This window comes from Myotis davidii, unplaced genomic scaffold, assembly GCF_000327345.1.
Source record: "Myotis davidii unplaced genomic scaffold, ASM32734v1 scaffold1193, whole genome shotgun sequence".
NCBI classification, from domain to species: Eukaryota; Metazoa; Chordata; class Mammalia; order Chiroptera; family Vespertilionidae; genus Myotis; species Myotis davidii.
In genome coordinates this window covers 557,270-582,296 of record NW_006284331.1, presented here as the reverse complement: position 1 = coordinate 582,296, position 25,027 = coordinate 557,270, and the positions used below count along the sequence as shown (strand labels likewise).

The following is a 25,027-nucleotide window of genomic DNA, read 5'->3' as shown; positions in this document are numbered from 1 at the left end:
GTCCCAGGTTCGGTTCTGGTCAAGGGCATGTACCTGGGTTGCAGGCACATCCCCAGTGGGAGATGTGCAGGAGGCAGCTGATCGATGTTTCTCTCTCATTGATGTTTCTAGCTATCTCTCCCTTCCTCTCTGTAAAAGATCAATAAAATATATTTAAAAAAAATTATCTGTTATGAAGTGTTATTGCAAGTGTCCAGAACACTTTGTTCAGGAAATACATGCTTCACTGTTATCTCCCATTAATCATACATATCAAAGTAATTCAAACTAAATGTTGAGAGCCCTGGGATGTACTTGGTACTATATGTAAAAAACACAGGTTCTCCTTTTTAAGTGTTAAAACTAAGCTATAAGAGCACTGATCTGAAAGATAATGGAATTCTAAGTAGTATCAACATTGCACGTAAGAACAAAGAAAAAGGGGTTCCTCAAGTGGAAATGAAGGTATCAGAAAGAGCATTAGGTAGAAAGGAACATCAAGAGTAAAAACTTGAAAGCATAAAGAAAATGATTATATTCAGGTAAGCAGAGCTGTGGTTAACTGTTTTGGAGTGGTAAATGACAAGTGTGAAAAGAAAAACTAGGTTGAATTGTAAAAAAAACCCTGAATGCCACTCTAAGGTTTAACACCTTCAGGCAATAGGGAACTTCTCAAGGTTTAATATGTTGTGATATAATTCTAATTTAGGTTTTTAATAGACATCTTTAGGAAGAATAAAACAGGGTGGGGAAAGATAAGTAAAAGGAAATCAGACAGTTATACCACATGTTAATATTCTGCTATGGACTGAATGTTTGTGTCCCTCCCAAAATTCTTATGCAAAGCTTAATCTCCAATGTGATATTTTAATGTGGGGTCTTTGGGAGGTAATTAGGTCAAAAGGGTGCAGCTTTCATGATTAAGAGTAATGTCCTTTTTGAAAGAGATCTTAGAGAACCCTTGGCCCATTACAATACGAGGACACAGCAAAAAGATAGCCCATTATAAATAATAGGTCCTCATTAGACACCAAATTTGCTGGCACCTCAATCTTGGACTTCTCAGCTTCTAGACCAGTCACAAACAAATCTCTATTGGTTATAAGCCACCCCGTTTATAGTATTTTGAGTAGAGGAAGACACTGGATGAGAAATGACTTGATAATGTCAAGGGGTCCATGAGGCCAAAATTATTTTCAAGATAGTAAGATTATTTGCCTTTTTTACAGTGTTGACATTTGCACTAATGGTAAAAGTGCTGGCATCACCTTAGCACAAACAAAGGTAGTGGCAACTGAACTGCCCTAGTAGTCACTGTATTCTTCACAGGCATTTGTAGTAAGTACTAGCAGTAAAAGAAGAAATAAAAATGTCACTCCCCATATGGAAGTGCACTGACCACCAGGGGACAGCTCCTGCATTGAGCGTCTGGCCCCTGGTGGCCAGTGTGTATCATAGCAACGGGCCATTCTACCGTTCAGTCAATTTACATATTAGCCTTTTACTATTATTACTAGAAGCCCGTTGCACAAAGATTCGTGCAATAGGCCTTCCTTCCCCGGCTGCTGGCATCGGTTTTCTTTTCCTCCGACATCTGGGACCCAGGCCTTTGGTCCGGCCACAGCGAGACTTGGCTTCTCCACTGAAACCAAGCCTCTTCAGTCTTCGTTCTGTGCCTGCATATGCAAATTAACTGCCATCTTTGTTTGGTTAATTTGCAGTGACTATGATTGGCTGTTGGGCATAGCAGAGTGACACCAATTTGCATGTTTCTCTTTTATTAGTGTAGATATAGGATGTCCCTATTTCCCCCCTTTTGCCCCCTCTACCAAGCTCTTGCCCCCCACTTCTCTCTGGCTATCACCATACTGTTGCCTGTGTCCATGGATTGTGCATATATTTTCTTTGGCTAATCCCTTCTTTATAGAATTTAGATATTTTTTAATTGAACCCTTGTAAATGTTAGCGCAATTTAATAAATTATGCTAGAAGCAATTAGGAGATTTTTCATGTAATGCAGATACATTTCAATTAATATTTTATTAATTTTTAATTTTTTAATATTTTAATTTGAAATAATCTCATACATGTAAAAAAAACTCTATAAAATACTAAAGCATATTGTATGTACCCTTCAGTTAATTTCTTAGGTGTTAATAATTTAAACATAACCATTATACAACTAACAGAATTTGGAATATATTTTTCTTATAATCTCTTTAATGTTACTTAAGCCATTTACTTTGTTTCTGTTAAACTTCACCAAAGGATATCTTTCCATTAAATTTTAGAGAGAGTAAAGGGAAAGGGAGAGACACATTGATTGGTTGCCTTCTGCACATGCTCTGATAGGGACGGGTGATCAAGCCAGCAACTGTGGTACATGCCCTTGACTGGAATTGAACCTGGGACCCTTCAGTCCAAGGGCTAATGCTCTATCCACTGAACAAAACAGGCTGCAGCTTAATTCACTTACTTTTAATCTATATGTGTCTTTATATTTAAAGTGGGTTTTGTTTTTGATTCACCCTCATTATGTCTTTAATTGGTGCATTTATGCTACTAACTTTCAGAGTGCTTACTGATAGAGTTACTGCCATATTTGGTGGCTTCTGGGGCTTTCGGGGCCCGCCAGCGGCACGGGACCAATCTGGTCCCAGGCGGCAGTCAGCTCCTGGTGCTTGCGGGGCCAGCCTGCCTAGGGCCCGGGACTGGATTGGGTCCCGGGTGGCAGGCAAGCGGCTTCTAGGGTTGCTCACGGGGGCCTGGATGGTGGGCTCATGCTATCCCACCTGCCTGCAGTATGCAAATTAGCGGCCATCTTCGTTGGTGGTTAATTTGCATATCTTGCTGATTAGCCAGTGGGAGGCATAGCGAAGGTACGGTCAATTACCATGTTTGGCTATTAGTAGATAGGATACTGTAAATGGGAGATGGTGATGTAACCATGAAACGACATATGTTGAGTCCTACGTAACCTGAGGACTGCCTGTATAAAGTTCTGAGCTTTTAAGAGAAAAGTTTGGAAAACTTGAACCCACCATTTTGAACTGACAGCATTTTCTGATGAGATTTGTGGTGGTAGCACCAAATGCCATTTTTGTTGTCATATAACAAAACATGTCAACATTTGAAAACTTGCATAAAGCAATGAATCGATTATTTTGCAAATCGCCAAGGCACAATTTTACAAAAGGATGCTTGGGAAAAAGATTCATTCAAAGTTTAAGAGGGTATGAAAGGTTCATTTATGGTTTCAGATTCCCTACTGCAGCTATCTTTTAAGAAACTATCACAGGTCAAGTTTTGGTGGTATATCAAAGAACACTAGCTGCAGTTTACCTGGAAAAAAGTACAACTTTTTCCTTTTCCAACGATGTTTTTGTGAAGCCAGATTTTCTCTTTCTTTATATGTGTGTGTGTATATACAAATTTTTTAATCCTCACCTAAGGATATTTTTTCCAATTGATCTGTAGAGAGAGCGTGGAAGGAAGGGAGGGGAGAAGGAGAGGGAGAGGGAGAGGGAGAGACATCAACATTGACATTGATGTGAGAGACACACTGGTTGCCTCTCACTTGCACTCAGTCCAAGGCTAGGGATCAAACCTGCAACTAAGGTACACGTCCTTGACTGGAAATCAAACTTGTGACCTTTTGGCTTGCTGGCCGATGCTCTAACCACTGAGGAAAAACCAGTCAGGGCAGATTTTCTCTATACAGCCAAAATTTATTGAATGTAGAATCTTGTGTGTCTATATTATAAATGTTAAAGAGATCTGCAAAAAGTACAACAGTCACTCTAATTTTTTCTTTAAAAAGTTTAGTTTTGCTTGGCTGGTGTGCCTCAGTGGTTGAATGTCGACCTATGAACCAGGAGATCATGGTGAGATTCTTGATCAGGGCACATGCCCAGGTTAAGGGCTCCATCCCCAGTAGAGGGTGGGAAAGAGGCAGCCAATCGATGATTCTCATTATTGATGTTTCCATCTCTCTCCCTCTCCCTTCCTCTCTGAAATCAATAAAAAAAACCATATTTTTAGAAAGGTAGTAGTTTCTAAGTTGTGTTAACATGAATGGGCTTACTGTCATTTTTAAATTTTAATATGGCCGCCCTAGCTGGTTTGGTTCAGTGGACAGTGTCGGCCTGCGGACTGAGGGGTCCCAGGTTTGATTACGGCCAAGGGCACATGCCCAGGTTGTGGGCTTGATCCCCAGTGGGGGGTGTGCATGAGGCAGCCAATCAATGATTCTCTCCTCATGTTTTTATCTCTCCCTCTCCTTTCCTCTCTGAAATCAATAAAGATATATTGAAAAAAATTTTTTTTAATATGGCCTACATTAATAGCTATGACCAATATAATCAAACACTATTTTGGGGTTCTCATATTTTCTATTAAGTATAAAGAGGTCCTAATATCAGCAAGTTTGAGATCTACTGGTTTAGCAAACCTTCCAAATTTATACAGGGATGTCACGTGGAAAAGGCAATAAATTTATTTAGTCTTACTCTAGATACGATAAAAAGTTATAGAATCATTTAATTTATCCAGTAATACAAAAAACAATCTCAAAAGAACAGCAAGTGGTGTCATTTGCAAATATTCATGCATTAGAGAATCAATCTATAGGTTGCATGATGACCTTCCAACTTAAGTCTTAGGAGAGACTAGTGAAAAGCAAAACTAGAATTCAAGTCAAAGTTTCAAGTAAGGGTCTTCCCATAGTACTAATGTAGTGCTCAAGTCCCAGTGCCTTTCTCCTGCCCCTGAATGTTTTCGGGTTTTAAAGTAGCAATCACCTACTTAGGCCCATACCTTTTTTCCATTTATGCATGTGTGAACGATTATTTACACACTCTGCTAACAGGATTGGTTACTAAAACACAGTTTAACCAGAAGCTGCAAGGTGAAGAGTCAGTAAATTATGAAGGATGTGGCATACCGAATTCATCTTTGTACAACTGAATAGCAAAAGCAATCTATCTAACCTGTGTCTAGAAGATGAAGGAGTCCTCCTCCTCCTAGAGCGTGATCTTGATCTTGAGTGCCTTCGTTTTTCTTCTTTTTTATCTGGATTTAAAAGAAAATAAATCTCGATTTTAAAACCATCAAATAGATTAATCTGATTCAGGAATTAATGTAATCCCATTTAGGAATTGGGTAAGAATTTCATCATCTTAATTTTCAGCATTTACATAAATTCCTTAAATATCACAAGTGATCATTTTACAATCAAAACTTTGAAGCTTACTGAAGTGACACAAATTATCCAGGGTTTTGATAGATTCAAATTAGACTTCTGATTTTGGCTAGCCAAATTGACAATTTCATTTTCTAGACTCAGGAGTCTGATAAGTGTTGTTCATAAAATAATCTATGAAGAGTTATCTTTTTCACCCTTTATTCTTTAAAGTTTTATAAACAAGGAGTCCCTTTTTCCACTCCTAGGTACTACTTTCACAAATTTCACTACATTTCACTGAGATTAATACGTTAACCCTTTGGTCCATGAGCAAACATTCCAACCACTGAGAAAACCAGCCATAGCGTCACAATCTGTCTTTCCTCTTCCTCACCAATGTTTAACTGTGTAGAGGAAATAGATCTAGAATGATTTGTCCCATTTCCTAGTTTTTAAATAACACATAACAAGAGAAATAAAGCCATTACACTTATGAACAATCATCTCAGTGAGAATGAGTCCTCTTTCACATTCAGAGCCTTTCATTAACAGAATTCAAATTACTGTTAATGTCATTATTAATAATTTAAAAAACAGTGGAGAAAAAAATTCATACAGAAACCACTTTTAGTCATTCTGATTATAAGTTTTCACTGAACACAACTACAGCACGGTGTTCTAGCTTTGGTGTCAGTGATCCAGTTGTGTACTGAAAGTATCACGTCCTGTTTGACATGTTACCTTGGGATAACATTTTGTTAAATGAGGTAACACACATAAAGCACTTAGTATTAATTCATCCAATATTGTATATAAATTATTTTTCAAAAGCTCTACCTACTAAAAATTCTTCCTACTTACTAAGAAGTAACAGTGAAAAATAAAACACTATTTAATGGGGGAATCAAAGATTGAAACACAGGCCAACAGTAGGATAACCATTCATTCCATCTCAAAAGATAATCTGCAAAAAATAAGGTCTGCTTTTCTTTACACAAATGGCATCAACAGAAGCATCATCTCTTGGTCAAATAATAGACTAAAATCAATTAGGCTATCCCCATATAATAAACATGAATTATAAAAAACAACCCCAAACTACAAATTAAAAAAACAAACAAAAAAAATCACACTAATTATTAGATAATCCTAGGCTCTACTAACATTTAGGAATGGATCATTTGAAGCAGGGGTGGTGCCTGTCCTGTATGGTGAAGGATGTTTAGCAATATCCCTGACCCTCTGCCCACGAGATACATTTGGTAGCAGCACAACAACTAAGTGTCTCTAAATATTTCCAAGTATGTCTGGGTGTCAACTCCAACCGGCCTCCCCCACACCCCTACTGAAAATCACTCCACTAAATGATCTTCTATCAGAATTTGAAAAAATTAAAAAATGACTACAGTATTAAGTCAAAAACTTTTCAAACTCATGCACTAATCATATTTGCAAACAATCATGTAGTTTAATATTCAACACAAGTGCATTAACGTTTTTTACCTGGCTCTATGGCAGCAGATATTAGGGACTGTGCTTCTCGTGCTCTCTTCATGGCTTCCTCTATTTCTTTACTAAAGGTATCTGATTTCAGACTTGGTGAAACAAGACCAGCAGCTACATGATTCAACCTGAAACAGAACCAAGAATTGAGATAGGAAACATTTTAAAATGCACAACAGCATTTCAAATAAATACGTTTCATATAACATTTTTAGTAAGACATTCCTTGTGAAAAAAGGGGAGGATTCCTTTTTTTTTTTTTTTTTTGGTAAAACCATACATAATATAAATACCCTTTTGAATATTTAAATGCCACCTGCATTTTAAAGACTCAGGATATCTGAAATAAGAAAAATGCCTTCTTAAACCTGAATGAACATTCATCCAATTTCCATAAACACATTTTGAGAAATGCTAATACATGGAAATATGCTAATGCTAACGATTTTTGAATAATGAAACTTTTCTTCATATGACTTAAAAACTTTCTACATCATAATTCTGTTGGGGAAGAGCATTTTAAGTTTGTGGAAGAAACTGGGGCAGAGGCTGATGGCACAACAAAGTTACTCATGAAATTCCTGGTTGGAAAGGCTAAAGATACACTTTTAAAGGGTTTATACATGTGAGAAAAAATTAGACACCAAATTTAGGACAGTAGTCATTTGTGGGGAGAGTGGGAAATGTAACTAAAAAGGGTACACAGGCAATTTCAACTTTATTGATATTTCATTTTATAAGCTGGGTGACAGGTACCCACTTGAACTTTGTCTCGTTTTTAAGAAAACAGTCCACAAAGTACTACAGCGAAATAATCCTGTCTTCCCTTTTCCCATACTCTTCCACTTATTGATAGTGACTTCCACCAAGGAGAAAAAGGTTTCAGTTCAAATTTAACATACTGACAAATTACATTGAAAGTAACTATGACTTTGTTTTATGTATACCAAGTAGGAAATAGAAAAGTGACAGCATGAAGAGAACTTTTCAAAGCACCTAAAAGATGTTGGCCATTATGATGGTGACATATGCCAGTCCTTGGCTCTAGGATTGTTTTTCCCTCATTTATGTCTCCTAACTCCTATTCATCCCCTAGGGCTCAGCTTCTCTGATCTTCAAACTAAGTTCTTATAATAAGTTCTTTCCATAGCACCCCTGTACTTCATCTAGTTGGATCCACATGCTTTAAATAACATCTCCCCTCCAAACTAGTGTATAAATGCTATAAAGATACAACTTTATAGTAGGCATTCAATATGTACTTTAAATGAATCAACTAAAAATAGTTTTTAACTCTATCCCCATTATTTTGGTATAAGTTATTTACAATTATTTTGAAATACTCAAATTACACTAAGACAAAATCCTCTTATTGATGGACTCACCACTGGATTTTTCTGTTTCTAGAAAACTGAATTACGTATTGCATGCCTTGAGATAACTTTCTTTTTAGCTATCAAAACACTGTTCTCTAGACATTCAAATACTATATCCATATCATCAATGGAAACACAGAAAAAACCTTACTTGGGATCAACAGTACTCATAAGCTTCAGCAACTGATCTGCAGCAAGAGACTAAAAAAAAAAAAAAACACCACAAAATATAACAACAGTGAGAATACATAAAGCAATAATGATTTCCTTTTATTTTTCTCAGGATGTTGAAATGTCCTAGGAGACCCTGGCAAACCTAAAAAAGTAACATACCAGGCACATCAATGACCAACAGAAATACAATGCCAGTTGAATGTCAGTTAAGTTTTCCAGTAGCCACATTAAAAAATAAAACAAAAAACAGATGACATTAGTTACTATAGTATTGATTGGATACTCAAAGGTGCTTTATCCAAGTTAAATATCCTATACTAGAGGCCCAGTGCATGAAATTCCTGCACTGGGGGGAGGGGGGTGGGAAGGGAGGGGGGAAGAGGGTGTCCTCTCAGCCTGGCTGAGACCTTTCACAGTCTGGGAGCCCTGGGGGGATGTCCGACTGACATGGATGTGGAACAGGCTCCCGCTACCGCTGCTGTGCTTGCCAGCCATGAGCTCAGCTTCTGGCTGAGCGGTGCTCCCCCGTGAAAGTGCACTGACCACCGGGGGCAGCTCCTGCTTTGAGCGTCTGCCCCCTGATGGTCAGTGCATGTCACAGTGACTGATCGTTCCGACGCTGAACCAAAACTGGCTCTCCAACATCCCCTGAGGTGTCCCAGATTGTGAGAGGGCACAGGCCAGGCCGAGGGACCCCACTAGGGCTTCAGGGTGTGTCTGGCCTGTCTTGCTCAGTCCCAAATGGCTGGACCCCAGCAGCAAGCTAACCTACCAGTTGGAGCATAATAAAAGCCTAACCGTCCGGTCACCCAGTTGGCCATTCAACCAATCACAGTATAATATGCTAATGATATGCTAAGACCACTCAACCATTCACTATGATATGCACTGACCACCAGGGGGCAGATGCTCTGACTGGTAGGTCAGCTTGTTGCTGGGGTCTGGCTGATATGGACTGAGCGAGATGGTCCGGACATACTCTGGAGCCCTCTCACAGCCCCTCCCTGGCTGGCCAACCTCCTGTGAATTCGTGCACCAGGCCTCTAGTGAAGATTATAAAACTGAACAATCTACTTTTTATAGAAAAACTAGAGGCCCAGTGAACGAAATTCATGCACTGGTAGGGTCCCTAGCCGCTGCCCGTTTCCAGCCAGGGCTTCCCTCCCTTCCCATAGCCGCCTGCAGCAGCTACCGGTCAGGGCCTCCCTCCCTTCCCTTGGCCAGCCCTGTCCCCACCCCCTGGTCATACTTCTGGAAGAGCTCAGGTTGAGGGGACAATTTGCATATGCTTTTATTATACAGGATTACCTCCTCCATATTTAAGACTTTATGAGGGAAAGTAATACTTAAAAGACACATGTAAAACACAGCTCAAAGTACTAAGCCAATATAACAAATCAAAATATTTTCACCAAGGATGTCCAAAAAGGTTCAGCCAATTACAATGCGAGAAAATTTCCAAGTGAGCAAATGACAGAAAAAAAAAGTCTCCATAACATATGATGTGTTAAATTTCTGTGAAACTACTCTCTACTTTTAACTATGTAAAATGAAAAATTTTTGCCTTGGCCAGGTGGCTTAATAGGTTGGAGCCATTGTTCTGTATACCAAAAAAAGTTGCAGGTTTCGATTTGTGGTCAGGGCGCATAACCTAGGTTGCAGGCTGGATCCCTGATTAGGGTGTGCACAGGAGGCAACTGAGTGATGTTTCTCTCTCTCTAAAAGTCAACAACAAAAAATCCTTGGATGAGGACTAAAAAAATAAAATAAATTATATAAAGTAAAATTCTTTAATGGGTTAATAGGCTAATAATGCAGTGATCTTTTAAATCTTTTTAACAAGACTGTATGAGAAAAAATACTACACCATAGTAATTAGTTATCTTCCACTTTTTAAATGCCCAGTAGTAGTTATAAATAAAATAAAGTCTTTAATTATAATGAGCTCAAATTTGAAGGGTACTGAATTATACCTGAGAGTTCAAGTTTGCTCCAGGAAGCCCAAGTGCAGCAAGGGCCGGATCAAGAGTAGGAGCTCCCAAAGCAGCCAATGGAACAGCGCCAATCTGTGAAATTACAAATTTTATTTAAAATTTCATTTGTTCCTTATAGAGTGTGTGTGTGTGAGAGAGAGAGAGAGATGTGTGTGTGGAGGCTGTCACGTTATTTTGCCCTCTAAAGAGCAAAGAACTAAGTTTAAGTCCATAGGCTATATGCTGTCTGTTGCAACTACTTGACTTTACCATTATAGCCTGAAAACAGGCATATACAACAAACAAATGGACATAGTTTGCCTACCTCTGGCCTCATTTTCCACATGTCATTATAACACCTGTATCCCTACAATAAGAATTTAGGGGGAAAAATTCAATATATTCTTGTGCCAATAAAAAATATTTGTCTCTTAGCTCCAAATCCAGTTCTTTGCCCTGTTTTGTGATATTGAAGATAGCTGATTCCATCTGTCACTTCTCCATTGACAGATGGAATCTTAAAAGCTTTATCTACTGGGGGATAAGAACTGGAATGACATTGTAAAATGGGTTTTTCTTCCTTGTTTCTATGTTCCCTTTTTGATTGTTACTGTAGCACCATATGAAATACCCAGTGGCCTTCACCTCTCAGAAAGTTGCAGAGCCATCTTCTTGGGCAGCTACCTAACAAGTTCTGTGGCACCCTGGGAAACTTCTCTAGCATCCAACCCTTTCAAAGGTCTGAATTTTATGCGAGGAGCGTTGCAAAGCCCTTTCATCTAAATGTGTTTTTTCCCCTTGTACTCTTTCTTCTTCAGCCCTAGAAGTAATGGTTGCTTCCTATATCTGCAATTTATGTATTCTTACAATTCCCTTAGTAAGGTCCAGTTACAAGTTACTAATTCCTTATACTGTTCAAATTACTGTGTGATTATGTCTCCTGTCCAAGATAATTCTGATTAATCAATAATTTAAGACACAAACCACACAAAATCTTATAGCTTTGAAGGCAGTTTGACCTTCTCTATAAAAGTTCTCCTAGCTTCCAATTAATTTTTAATAAATATAAGGTTCCAAATTTTCTGCGATTTAACTATTTACTAAGTACAGTTAAAAAACTGTGTTAATACTATTATATAAGCTATTGTGGCTTTTACACAATTTTATACATCAAAGTTGTCTACAAATTTCTCAAGGTCCACATTGTATATGGGACAATCAGTCATACTCATAAAAGCTGTGAATTCCTGATCTCATTCTCCTTCATAATACATACTGTTCACTTAACAGTTAACTAAACTATTTGGACAGGCAAAATAATTTAATAAAAAGAATGTTGTTATAAAGTTCTAGTTGAGGCTCTATCATTTGCTTTATCTGTGAAACCACTGACCAGTTGCAGTCTTTCTGAGTTGTTTCAATACATAACATTTAAAGAACCTTTTGCCTCTATAATGATATGCTTTTTGTATTACCAAGTAAATTTTTCTCCAACTTGAATATTTTATTCCCCATATCAAATATATATCCACAAATACATTTTTATTTTAAGACACCTACTTAATTCAAACCCCCAGTTAAGAGCAAAAGATAAAAAAACATTGGTAAAGAAACAAGTCTGAAATTCACCTTTATTTTTTTTCCTGGTTAAAACAAACTATGCTCCATGAAATCTTTTTTCACATTACTGAGTTATTCTGAATCAGTGGCAAAACCAATGTAACAGATATTCTTAAAATGCAAACTTCTAAGAGATTCTCTTTAGGATTTATGATTGCAATAGACTTTAATATCATAAACAATGGTATCATTCTGTGAACTAGAATCACAATACTTAAAAAGCTCAAATATGTTTAGCTTTATCCACAATTCTGTGTTCCTTTCTATCCTTTAAGATTTCAACAGAGCTAGTACCTGGGTAAGTGGGTTAGGAGTAGGCAGGAGTCCACCACCAGGCAGAAGACCTGCCACTGCATTAGCTGGTGCCAACAGAGACAAAGCCTTAGTCTCATCAGGAATAACTCCTGCAGAGAAACATCCTTGCATTAGAACACACCCTTTTGCAAGACAGAAAACACACAAAAACACCCAGAAAATGTCTCCCTGATACACCACCTGAGTTTGTTGAAAGTACTTATGTTCGCTAAAATACAAAGCTTGATTTCTATTATTATTTATCATTAACTTTATGTCAGAATGAAACTTCAATGTGTGAAAGTTTGTTTCCTTTTTTTCTCTACAAATGGTTAAGATTCTAGAGTAAAAAAAATAGCACAATACACACTACTTTTTTGTTAACACTGCCAAGATTTCATCACCTGTACTCGATTTTTAAGTCATGAACCAAACGTAAGCAAGCACAGTCGGTTCTCCAGGGGTGTGCTCTCAACTTTCAAAAGCTGTTTTATGAACAACGACTCGTGTCGGCTGCTTCACTATAAAGCACACAGAAAAATCAAGATACACAAGACAAAAAAAGTTTGATTTAGGGGTTAATAATATGGTACAGTTACTATGATTTTCTTTTACACCTACCATACAAATTTTGTAAAAATTAAGAGAAGGAAAGTATGTAAAGGAAATATTCTGTTGGAATCAAGTGTAGGGCTTTTGCTGACTCATGAAAATGAATGTTTCTGAAGGTTTCTGAATACACACTGGATGTGTGTGGGGGAGTAAGAGAGAGAGAGAGAAAGAGAGAGAGAAGGGGTAAAATAACATGGCACATTCCTTACCTGTACAGTAAAATGCTTTATATTCCAGCATGTGCCATGCTAACCATACCAAAAAATGCTGCTATACAGTGTGAGTTCAAAAGCTAACTTAAGCAAACTCCTAAACTTTTTACTCGAAAACAACATGTAATCTGTTTTTAAAGCCTAAACTGTGTATTCAGATAACATCTAAGGGTCCTAAGACAAATATTTATGTACACAATTTAAATTCTATCCAACAGCAAAAGCCCTATACAGATGGATTAATCTGTTAATGTGCCCAAGCCCCCAAAATGAGAGTTCAATAATACAATTAAACTATATATTTGCAAATACCAGTAGTATTTCTGTAATACATATTAAGAAACTGCATCTCATCATAAAACATACAATATGTACAGGGCACTTAAGAGAAACTGGATAAGCTGCAGAAGAAAACTGTTGGGTGGTATTTTCAGCAGGGCCTGGTATATAGTTCAGGCTGAACCAGGGAAAAGAACTGTAAAACACAACAACAAAAAAGAAAAACCACTGTTAAATAAAGGTAATGGTTCCTTCCACCTATACTGAGAAGTGCCGATAATATAAACAAATGTATACTACACAGCACTGTTATCTTGCTTGTGTCAGAGCTGTCATCAATTTAGATACCCAGAGTTATGGAGGGGGATGGGGAGGGAGAAGATCATTTAGATATAGGGCATTAATGCATCAATATTAACAAACCTACAAAGATTATGGGATAATCTTGCATGCAAAATTATGTCTCAAGAGGATAATATTAAATATCAACATCTTATTCAAATTAGTGCATTTGCAACATATCTGGCAAACTACAATCCTCTTGAATTTATTGTGAGACACCTGATAGAAGATCTGCATCCATTAAAAAAAAGTCATGCATCTGATCCTCTGATTAAAAAAAGACTATTTGAAAATAAAACTACAATTTAAAAATAGCAATGAGGCCCCTCACCAGTTAATTTTCATGCGTCAAGAGTATTTTTTTTACTGCTGCTTTGATAGAACCATGAAATACTGCATGAATGTGTAGAAATGAAAGAAAAAGAAACAGACAAAAGAAACAAACATTAACCAAGGAACCTAAATAACCCCCAAATCCATTACTATTAAGAGCTCCTTCCAAATCCAGCTATCTCAGTTTTACCAATTACGATTATTCCTTACCGTATACTTTGTGTCTATTGTTCTAAAACATGATCAAGAAGCAACACCAAAGTGTCAAAGCTAAAACTAGGGTGAATGGTGACAAATGGATTGAGTACATCAGTTATTTAGTGGAGATAACATTAATACAGCATACCATACCATTATTAAATACACTAAAAATAGATTCCAGAACTAAGTATTTTGGTAATTCCACATACACTCCTAAATATTTCACTTTTGAAACAGATTCAGAAAAATTACCATAGTCTAAAAATATTTATAAAAGCCAATTATATTATGATATACTGTATTATGTCCAGGGCTCGGGAACTTTGATATAAAACTTAGCCAATAAGAATTATTTAAATTTAAAGGCTAATGTTTTGCACATTACTCACATGATTTGACCCTTGTTCCAAAAACTATCATCTATATTTTACTTATTCTAAATTTGAATTCTGTAAATTTTCTTTTGGTGGTAAGTCTTATCCTACAACAGGCAAACTGATATAAAAAGAATTGCTTAATCAAAACATACTAAATTAAATGTTTATCAGCATATATATTTTAAAACCTTTAAATTGGTCGACACACTTTAATATCATAGAGATAGATGTACTATTATATAGATGCCTTTACCCCATCTATGAATGCAACTTAAGTTCTTTAGAAACCAGAGGCAATTTGTTTAAGTTTTAAGGACTAGACATTTCACAATTTTTACAAGGTATGGTGTAAATGTTCACATTGGTATTCAAAGAGCTGAGAGATAGCATTTAAAGTAAACAATATCAAGATTCTGCTTCCACTGACCAGTACATTAAGGAAAGGGGAAAGCATTAAATCCTGGTCAAAATTAACTTAAAACCCCATAATTATTATCTTAATTAAAATCCAGTAATTTTATATTTCAGTTATTTCTTTGATCAAAATTTATAGATAACAAAAAGCAAATAAAGTAGCAGTACATTGGGAACAAACTAATTATAAAATATGGCTTAGAAAATTTACAAAATGGAATTAAAATAGTGCTGTCTTGTCACAGTGGCTTTTTTTTAAGATTCCCCAAACCCTGCTCATTATTTCTGTCAAGTTACTTTAACCTCCTAAAATGTAAAAAGAAAAGAAAATGTAGTTAACAAATGGTTACACCAGAAAAACACTTGGGGGACTTGAGTGCTTGCTGGCCTTTAGTTAATGTCTAGAATCCCCTGTAGCTGCAGAGGACCCACTGTTTTTCAGTCATCAGGAAGAGTTTTGCATTTGCCTTCTCCACTACAAAAATCACACACACAAATAACAGAGAGAAGAATTTATTATTTAGAGATATTCTAGAAAATATAGCAAGAATGAACAAGAAAATCTGGCAATAAAAACAAAACACCCAGTGCCCATCTGGCACCTAGGCTATAGGAAATCTTGAATTTTCATACAAACCAAAATCATTGCAACCCTTGGTATACTGGAATTCAATATGGGATCTTTTTGTAAAATTGTCAGTGAGGAAGCACTAAAAAAATAAAGCCTGGTCCTTTATTCAAAACAAATAACATCATGCATCTATTTGAAGGTCCCTGTGTAAATGTGCATGGAGTGAACCATTCACTTTCAGGACTTTTTCATAAAACTCAATGTTACATTAACTAAGTAAATGTATCTTAAGGAATTACAATTAGGGACATGGTTTTAAAGAACTTAAAAATGTTTTAAAATAATGGAATGGTTAAATATCTTATAAAAACAGATCCGATTTCTAATATTTAGAATTAAAATCTCAAGTGAAAATATGGACCACAGTATAACAAGGGTTTCAAATTGTTAATAGCTTAGATTTTTAACATGCTACTAACACTCACTCTAAAACTATACTGAGGTAGATGGTCATCATTGGATGCCCACATAGGTAGGTAAACAAAGCACAAACCTTCTGCATATGGTACGACTATCAATGCTCTGTCAACGAATACAGTGTTTGTCAGATGCTGTGCCACAACTGCTGAGTCCGGATCATGGAATTTAACAAAGCAGACACGGGATGAGACTGGCAAAGGTGAATCACTGAAAAACAAACAAATTGCATAAAAGTAGAGGGAAAGAATATCAACTAAAACGTAAGTGTATGATTCATAAACCCACACCTGCATTTCCAAAGCAAAATAGGCAGATATTAGTAACTGCACATATATTAGTTAGCTAGTTTTAAAAAATGACATCACAAATAAAGAACTATCCACTAACTCATGTAGAGCAAATTGCACGCATGCAATCATTGTTTAACTTTATAGTTTACACAGTTAAAAATTGTTTAAAACTCAAGTGTCAGAGGTTGAGCAGACCACAAAAATGTCAACACTTGAAGAAAAATAATACCAATACCAGTTATTTTTAAATACAGGTAGTAAGTAGTCTTGGCTTAGAAAACTTTTCAGAGCAAAAAATATACAGAATTCACCAATTTAGGAACAAAAGAATATTGTGGAAAAGTATATCTATTTGACAATCGAGTTTTCTTTACCTGCCTACTAAATAAAATGCCCTGTCCTCTTTCATCTATAGCATCAGAGAAAAAATTTTAAGCACACATGGCAACAGTACTCCACCCTTTAGTGTTACTAGTATGCAAAATTTCAATAAGCAAAGGAGTCACTTCCCTCAGCAAACTGCTTTCTTACAAGTTATAGCAGACCACAAGGTAAGATAAATTAAGAGAGTGCAGATTTTGTTTTGTTTTAAATATAGGGTGGTTCAAATTTCTGCCACAAAACTTTCCATCTATGAGAGGGAAAGATTAACTATGGGCAGGAGTTACTCCCTAATCCCAACCCAAAAGTTGTTTTAAAACCAATGCCCTATGGCAGCAGTAATCACATCATCCTGGTCATACATCAGAATCTTCTGTGGAGAAAAAAATACCCTGGCTCTCTACTCCACAGCAATTAAATCAAGATCTCTTATGAAGTACTGTTTTCCCCTTCTTTATTTTAATTCTGACAATTTTTATATGCACCCAGGGTAAAGAACCTCTGCCAAATGTAAGCCAATTACATTTTAAGACTCAATGAAAAGGAAAATCCTAAAGTATCTTTGAATGTTATTAGAATGAGGCTTATTGTTAATTTTCTTAATAAACTAGATTTTCAAGTGTACACAAAAATGTATTTACATCAGATTTGGTTACCCTAGGTATTGCAGAGATAAGTATTTGCTGACCCCCCCCAATCCCAATTTGTGCACTAACATGAAAATAAAACCTCATTACTTATAATGAAGACTAACATAAAGCTGTATAACCCTCAAACCCCTTAGAATTTGTAAGTTTACCCAAGGCATTGCCCTTAGATACTAAGCATAGATCCTAATCTAAGCTCAAAGCAAAGTTGACAATATATCCATCCACATAGAATTTAAGCCACCTTGTCATAGAAGCTTACTGCTAAATGTTTTTGAAAGGCTACAGTGTTTTTTAATGTAGACATAGTGTGTTTTGTTTTTTAAATATGAAGGACCACTGGTGGAAAATGTAATAATGTTACACCCAAGAGTAGTGGAGAGAATACAATTCCAGCAGTTTTAGTACTAAAGCTATATATAGCAATTTGCATTTCTTTTCTGATATCCATATTTTTACCACTAAAGAGCTCTTTAAATGCTATAGTTAGATAAGGGAGAGAACTTAGTTTACCTTAAAATTTTTTTAAGGTAAAGTAGCATATAAGTTACTTATATAATGATTAAAGTATCTATTTTTGGTCACTGAAATATTTACTTAAATAATGAAGTTAAGTTTACCTGCAGTGTTACAGTAGCCTGTAGTTACTGCACACTTTTGACATATATATGCTTTGCTGGGATCATTACCCTATCAACATTCCAGTTATATTTTCCATTATGAAATCCCACTAAAACCAAACATAGAAGAATACCTACTACGTGTAAAAGAGTGATTCCACTCAAGCTGCGAGGCTAAATCAAGAAAGTCATGATCAAGTTATAAAGGACAATCACAACACTGAAGTTCCAATACTAGGTCTGACACTGGTAGAGAGGCTTGAGTGTAAAAAACTACCTACATGAATTACAGTTCATTCATCTGTGAAATACGGTTAAATACATTCTCCCTCTAGATTTGTAAGAGCAGAGTAAGATGAAATTAGAAAGCATCTAGCACTATTTAATTTCCAACGTGCATTTTAGGAACTAGAATTAAAGTAACCATTTTTCTTTTAAAAAGAGAATAAATGGGAGGAACAATGACAGATACTTTCAATGGCTATAGGGCTGTCATAGTGAAGAGAGGGTTACAGTATCTGTTGTGAAGACAGGAAATTTTATCACTGGGTGAAATTATAAACCAGCAATTTTTGGCTTAGAAGAGCCAGGAAATAGATGGATTCAAGAATAAAACAAAGGGAGAAACCTTCTTGAGGAGGTTACCACTGAAATGTTTGGCATGATTCAGATCCCAGGATCTACCCCCCCCCCACCCCCATAGGCAGGGGCTCAATCATATATGTACTTTAAAACATGCCAACTTCCAGTCTCCCAAATTATTTATGACCCCAACCAATGACCTCATATTCTAGAAGAGGGAGAACTACACTTAACCTGTTGATGATTGGTGCCATAGAGAAAAACAAAGCAGTTAAACTGAATAAAGACGAAGCAGGTGTGCTGTATTTTTATACAGGGTGATCAGGAAACAGATTAGGTGGCATCTGAGCAACAAAAGGAAATGAGCAGAGTTCCAGGGGGATATGAATGCCTTTGGTGGGGAGGGGGATGCACACCCTAAAAACAACAACAACACACCATGTGCAAATGTGTCTATAATAGTCATAATTTTATGTAATCTGAGCCAATTAAGCATATTCTAACAGCCAAGTTTTGACATAATGAACCCTCTTGGACTACTAAGACTCCATAGCACATTGTCAACAGGAAACTACTGAAAACTGTAGCAAGCTTAAAGAAATTGTCTATCAAATATTTCCAAATTGTGCAGGTCAGATGAGCTATTGGGATGTAAGATTAGCAACAAAAGTAAACATCTACATAAGTACTATTCAATTTAGGGAAGCCACTAAGATAATACAGCATTTACTACATTGTAACTTTGTACATTTTCAGGTGAGAAAATAGTCTGTATGTGGGGAACACATATGGAGTCAAAGAGCAGAAACGTGTCAATATATAACTCCTTCTTCCAATACAGGGAATGTCCTCTTAATGTACAGTACCCCAAATCATTATCTGGTGTACATCGGCTATCCTGATTACATGATGAAACTACTCCTTGGGTTATAAAGCAAAAAGCCCTGAGTCCAGTATCCCTCTAAGATATTGACCATGGAATGGGTAAAGGATAAGCCAGAAAGCTGATTACACCTCCCTTTGTCATCTTTTAAATAAATCATAAAAAGAGCATCTTCAAAATAAACAAAACACTTCAAGGTCAGCAACTGGGAGCTGACAAAACTAAAGGTCCCTTTGTAAATGTGCATGGAGTGAACCATTTGAAACCCTTGTTATACTGTGGTCCATATTTTTACTTGAGATTTTAATTCTAAATATTAGAAATAGGATCTGTTTTTACAAGATATTTAACCATTCCATTATTTTAAAACATTTTTAAGTTCTTTAAAACCATGTCCCTAATTGTAATTCTTAATAACTTGTGGGACTGGAAAGAATTATTTTGTAAATAAATCCAGTATCTCAAATACTTTGAATATAATCAAATGTGAGACTAATTTTCTGCCATTTACTGTTTATTAATTTTACTAACAACTTAAGGAGGAATATGTTGTGAGAAAAACTAACAGGAAAACATCTATTTCTGTATGTTCATATTATGAAAGCTATTTGTCCTTCATTACCAAAGCAAATTGAGTTTCTACTCAAGATTACTACAAATACATGTTTCCAGAACTGTACACCTCATGCAAATAATTCTAAAATCTCTGTCAGGTATATTCCCCTAAATATTAAAGACAACACAACAATTTGAAAACACTAAGAATCATCTGAAAATATTTTAAATAGGAAGTGATAAAATACGATAATACCTCATAAACACCACAGTATGGTCAACTTGTATTATTTTGGTCTAGAGAGTACATAGAGTAATGATTTATCTATCACAGCCACCAAAACAGCAGATTCCTATTTCCTGTTTAGAACTAAAGTGTAATCATAAAACCAAGTGGGATGGAAGATACTGAAAGTAACATTTGAATTTTGAGAGTGCAGACTCTTTTATTCCTAATGTTTGTTCTAATAATTATCACATCTTATCCAGCGTCATAGCTTCTTTACTTTTCTTTACAATCCACTCATATACTTTTGAAATAAAAATGTGAGACAACAGGATAAAAAAATCCATATACTCTAAATTAAAAATTTAGAACTGTAAAACATCATAACTATATACATTATTTAAACAAAGGAAAACTCTAACTTTCAGCTATAACCCATTTCTTTTGTCATTAAAATTATGTACTCGGGTTCACTGATTTACTGCTGTGAAGAGTGTTAATATATTAACTATATGTATTCAGTCGGCCAGAATCCCGGAACAGCAATACCTAGCAATAAGTGAACGACCACCTACAAAGTTCAATAATAAATTTACATAGGAACGGGCAATTTTGTTACTTTCCAAAGAACTCAAAGAAATAACTTTAAAAAAAGGATTAACCAAGACACATAAAATGCAGTCATCATGCTTTAGTTGCTCAAAGAAGGACCCTGCTGGCGCGATTTAAGGAGCCGGGGGTTGGAGGTTAATCCCCGAACCCCTGGCCCTGCCGCCTTAGTCAGCCCAGCAGGCAGATGCTTCCCCAGGGGCCGCACAGCCAGCTCAGCCAAAGCTCCCGCTCCCGAAGCATCGGCAGGGCCTAGGAAATGGTGCTAGGCCCAGGCTGGGAGGAGTTAGCGAAACGGTGATGGTGGACGATACTCACTCCGGCGGGAAGAGGCGCAGTTCGTCGATCTTGCCTAGGAAACCGAAGAGGGTCCGCATCTGCTCAGAGCTAGCGCTCGGGGAGACATTAGTCACCTGGATTACCTCGGTGCCGCCGCCACCGCCGCCGCCACCACCCGGCCCGCCGCTGGGGCCCGGGCCCGCAGTGCTGGGGACGACGGTAGTGTTGCTCATGGCGCTGCTCGCTCCTGCTTTAACACATCAAACACACAACAAACAGTGAGAAGGAGGGGAAAGAGGAACCGTTTGCCGGAGAGGAGACAGGAGGGTGTCCACTGTTACAGCCGCTGCTGCTGCCTCCGCCGCCGTTTCTCCGCCCCACCGCTCGCCGGGGGGGAGGGAACAGAGCGCGCGAGTTCGAGCCCACGAGAAAACAAACGGCCTCGCCTCCAACCACCTCAATTGCGGGCCCGACTTCCCCACAATGCCTTGCGGCGCACGGGCGCGTCACCGTCGGCTCCGCCCCGCGCAGGCGCAGGCCAGCCTCGCTCGCAGCCAGGAGGTCGCGAGAGGCTCCGTGGTCTATTGAAATACGTCATCGCTTTTCGTTCCGCTCCCCACTTATTTTTTTAAAAAGTGGAATTTTTTAAGGCAATACCCACTCCCTTGCAAAATAAATATGCACACTTTAGTAACTATTCTTATTAAAAAATGCCCACAATATTTTTATATACAGATACTTCTAACTACAGATCTGTGGAGTTAACTAATGAAATTTCCACCCTACCTACCAAGATTTTCCTCTCCACCAGTATAAAATTTTCTGCATCTCGGTAACATTAAATTGTTATAATTTGCTTTGTCAGTAAACCTTCAAAAAAGGTATTTTAATGTTACATTTATTAGTGCTTTTATAAGCTAATTTTATTTCACAGGTTGACTAAGAGCACATTGTGCTGTACCTAAATATATTTAGGTATAAGATCTGAAGACTACAGAAAAAATGTTTTACATGCATATTTTTGCTTAATAATTTTCCGAAGCTTTTGACTATAAAAAGATCCTTGCATAATTTTTCAGCCACATCTAAATTATTTTCCTTTCATCTAGTGTTATTCAATGACTAGCAGTTCCCTAAACCTGACAAAATATTTCATTTCACTGTCTTTATACAAGTTATTAATGACCTCCCTCATTTTATCTGCCATCTTTTGTAGGGGTTTCTTCTCTCACTGCCACAACTTCTCTGCGTAACAACAAGGGATACGTTTAACTTGTTATGTTGACATGCACCCCCTGTGAATTTTCTGGATCAGTTTAGGACCTAGCACAATGTCTGTCACACAGTCAATACCTAATACATATGTTGAACACGTGCCTTAATAAAGAGCCATTTATTCTATGACAATTGTTTAATAATTTACCTGATCCTGAATATTTTTGGAGGTTAACACCTGAGGCTTTATGGAATATTTTCATTAGTAAATACCTGTGTGAAATAATGCAGTTAAGAGTATAATTTGTGAGAGATCAGAACACAAAGTTATTGAGATTTGATGTAGAGCCAACTGGCCTAGTCTACTTACTAGCTAAGTTACTTCTGCTAGCTCTTATATAGAACAGGATGGGTTGGTGAATGTAAGCCTCAGCAAAATTACAAATTACAACTAAATCTATGTCATTCACAAATGTGTATCTCTGAATAAAAAATGTAACTTACCATTTTGAAAATGACATATTTAACTGCCAATTACAGATTCTTAACAGTTTGATAAAAATAATTTGTGTATCATGCCCAGCCAGTGTGCCTCAGTGGTTGAGTGTCAAACTATGAATCAGTTGGTCATGGTCCCATTCCAGGTCAGGACATATGCCTGGTTTGTGGGCTCGATCCCCAGTAGGGGATGTGCTGGATGGCAGTCGATCAATGATTCTTTCTCATCATTGATGTTTCTCTCCCTCTCTGAAATCAATAAAAATATATTTTAAAAAAGATCTCATATATAAAAGCAACCACCTCCCAGGATTGGGAGCATTGTAAGAGATAATATGCACTTAAAGTATATTGTGATTATTATCTGGTCCACATAAAATGGGACCAGAGAGGGGAGTGGAGAAGACAATCAAAATTAGTGTGTGGAGAAGGGATCATAGCTGATATGACTCATTGGGTTTGGTCTCACCTGCCTGGGGCCAGCGGGTTTTGTAGCACAGGCCTGCCTATTGGGTTAGGGAGTAGGAATCCTCTTCATCCACCACTCCTAACCACAGTCATCAATTTTACTTCAGACTTTAAAATACCTAAACCCACGCCCTTCAGGGGTGGGCAAACTTTTTGACTTGAGGGCCACAATGGATTCTTAAACTGGACCGGAGGGCCGGAACAAAAGCATGGATGGAGTGTTTGTGTGAACTAATATAAATTCAAAGTAAACATCATTACATAAAAGGGTACGGTCTTTTTATTTTTTTAGTTTTATTCATTTCAAACGGCCAGATCTGGCCCGCGGGCTGTAGCTTGCCTACGGCTGAACTAGACCCCTATATTACACTACTCACAAAAAGTAACTCAAAATGGTTAAAGACCTGAAACCATAAAACTCCTAGAAAAGAACATAGGAAAAAAAGCCTCTGGATATTGGACTTGGCAATGATTTTTTGATGGGACACCAAAAGCACAAACAATAAAACAAACACACAGGACTACATCAAACTAAAAAGCTTCTGCACAGCAAAGGAAACCATCACCAAAATGAAAAGACAACATATGGGATGGGTTGTCTAAACTTACATAGTGCTATAAGTCAGTTACCATATATATTAAAGAAAAGAAGTTAATATCTAAAATATACAGGGAAAAAAAAATACAGTAATCCAATTAAAAACGGGCAAAGGACCTGAATAGACATTTGTCTAAAGAAGATATATGAATAGACAATAGGTACCCATAAAGATGCTCAGCATCCTTAATCTTTAGGGAAATACATATCACCTTATGCCTGTTGGAATGGCTAGCACCAAAAAGACAGGTGATAAATGCTGGGGAGGACGTGGAGAAAGAGGAACCCTTGTGCACTACTGGTGGGACTGTAAATTGGTATAGACACTATGCAAAATAATATGCGGCTCCCTAAAAGATTCAAAATATAACTACCATATAACCCAACAATCCCACTTCTGGGAATATATCCAAAGGAAATGAAAACACTATATTGAAGTGATACCTGCACCCCCATGTTCACAACAGCATTGTTTAAAATAGTTCAGACATGGAAACAGGCAAGTGTCCATGGATGAACACACACACACACACACACACACACACGCACGCACGCACACACACACACTCTCTCTCTCTCAAATATTATTCAGCAATAAAAAAGTAAATCCTGTCATTTTTAAAAACATGAATGGTCCTTGAGGGCATTATGCTAAATGAAATATGTCAGACAAAGAAAGACAAATACTATATAACATCACAGTAGGATCTAAAACGAACAAACAAGTAAACAAAATAACTCGTAGAAAAAGAGATAGGATTACTAATTACCAGAAAGGGTAGAAGAGAGTGGTTGACAGGTACAAACTTCGAGATATAAAATAAGTGCTAGGGATATAGTATACAACATGATGACTATACTTAACACTACTGTGTGCTATATATGAAAATTATTAAAAGAGTAGATCCCAAGAGTTCTCATCACAAGGAAAAAAAATCTTTTTCTTTATTTCTATGAGATGGATGTTAACTAAACTTATTTAATCATTTCACAATACATGTAAGTCAAACCTTTATGCTGTACACACTAAACTTACATAGTGCTATTAAGTCAGTTATCATCTTATCTAATAAAAGAGAAACATGGTAATTGGCGTACGACTGCTACCCTTCCCATTGGCTAATCAGCGAGATATGCAAATTAACTTCCAGCCAAGATGGCGGCTTGGCAGCCAGGCAGCTTAAACTGAACATGAGGCTTGCTTGCTTCAGTGATGGAGGACTCCAACGTTCCCCGCCTGCCACTGCAGGCCTC

At 37.0% G+C, this 25,027-nt stretch overlaps 1 protein-coding gene across 11 annotated transcripts in view; it reads right to left on the bottom strand.

Moving 5' to 3' along the window:
* SRSF11 (serine/arginine-rich splicing factor 11) overlaps nucleotides 1–25,027 on the bottom strand; it is a 56,066-nt gene that overhangs the window by 18,742 nt on the left and 12,297 nt on the right. For 7 of the 11 annotated variants that reach the window (XM_015569595.1, XM_015569589.1, XM_006754430.2 and 4 more), the window contains exons 2-8: nucleotides 21,034–21,244; nucleotides 15,996–16,129; nucleotides 12,102–12,211; nucleotides 10,188–10,280; nucleotides 8,192–8,241; nucleotides 6,665–6,792; nucleotides 4,968–5,049 (exon numbers count right to left, since the gene is read on the bottom strand). In XM_015569595.1, the coding sequence (XP_015425081.1) occupies nucleotides 4,968–5,049; nucleotides 6,665–6,792; nucleotides 8,192–8,241; nucleotides 10,188–10,280; nucleotides 12,102–12,211; nucleotides 15,996–16,129; nucleotides 21,034–21,244 (808 nt within the window). Of the gene's footprint in view, nucleotides 1–4,967; nucleotides 5,050–6,664; nucleotides 6,793–8,191; nucleotides 8,242–10,187; nucleotides 10,281–12,101; nucleotides 13,401–13,877; nucleotides 15,347–15,995; nucleotides 16,130–21,033; nucleotides 21,245–25,027 lie in introns of those variants that run through there. The other 4 variants (XM_015569593.1, XM_006754435.2, XM_015569628.1 and 1 more) reach the window with 3 other exon arrangements.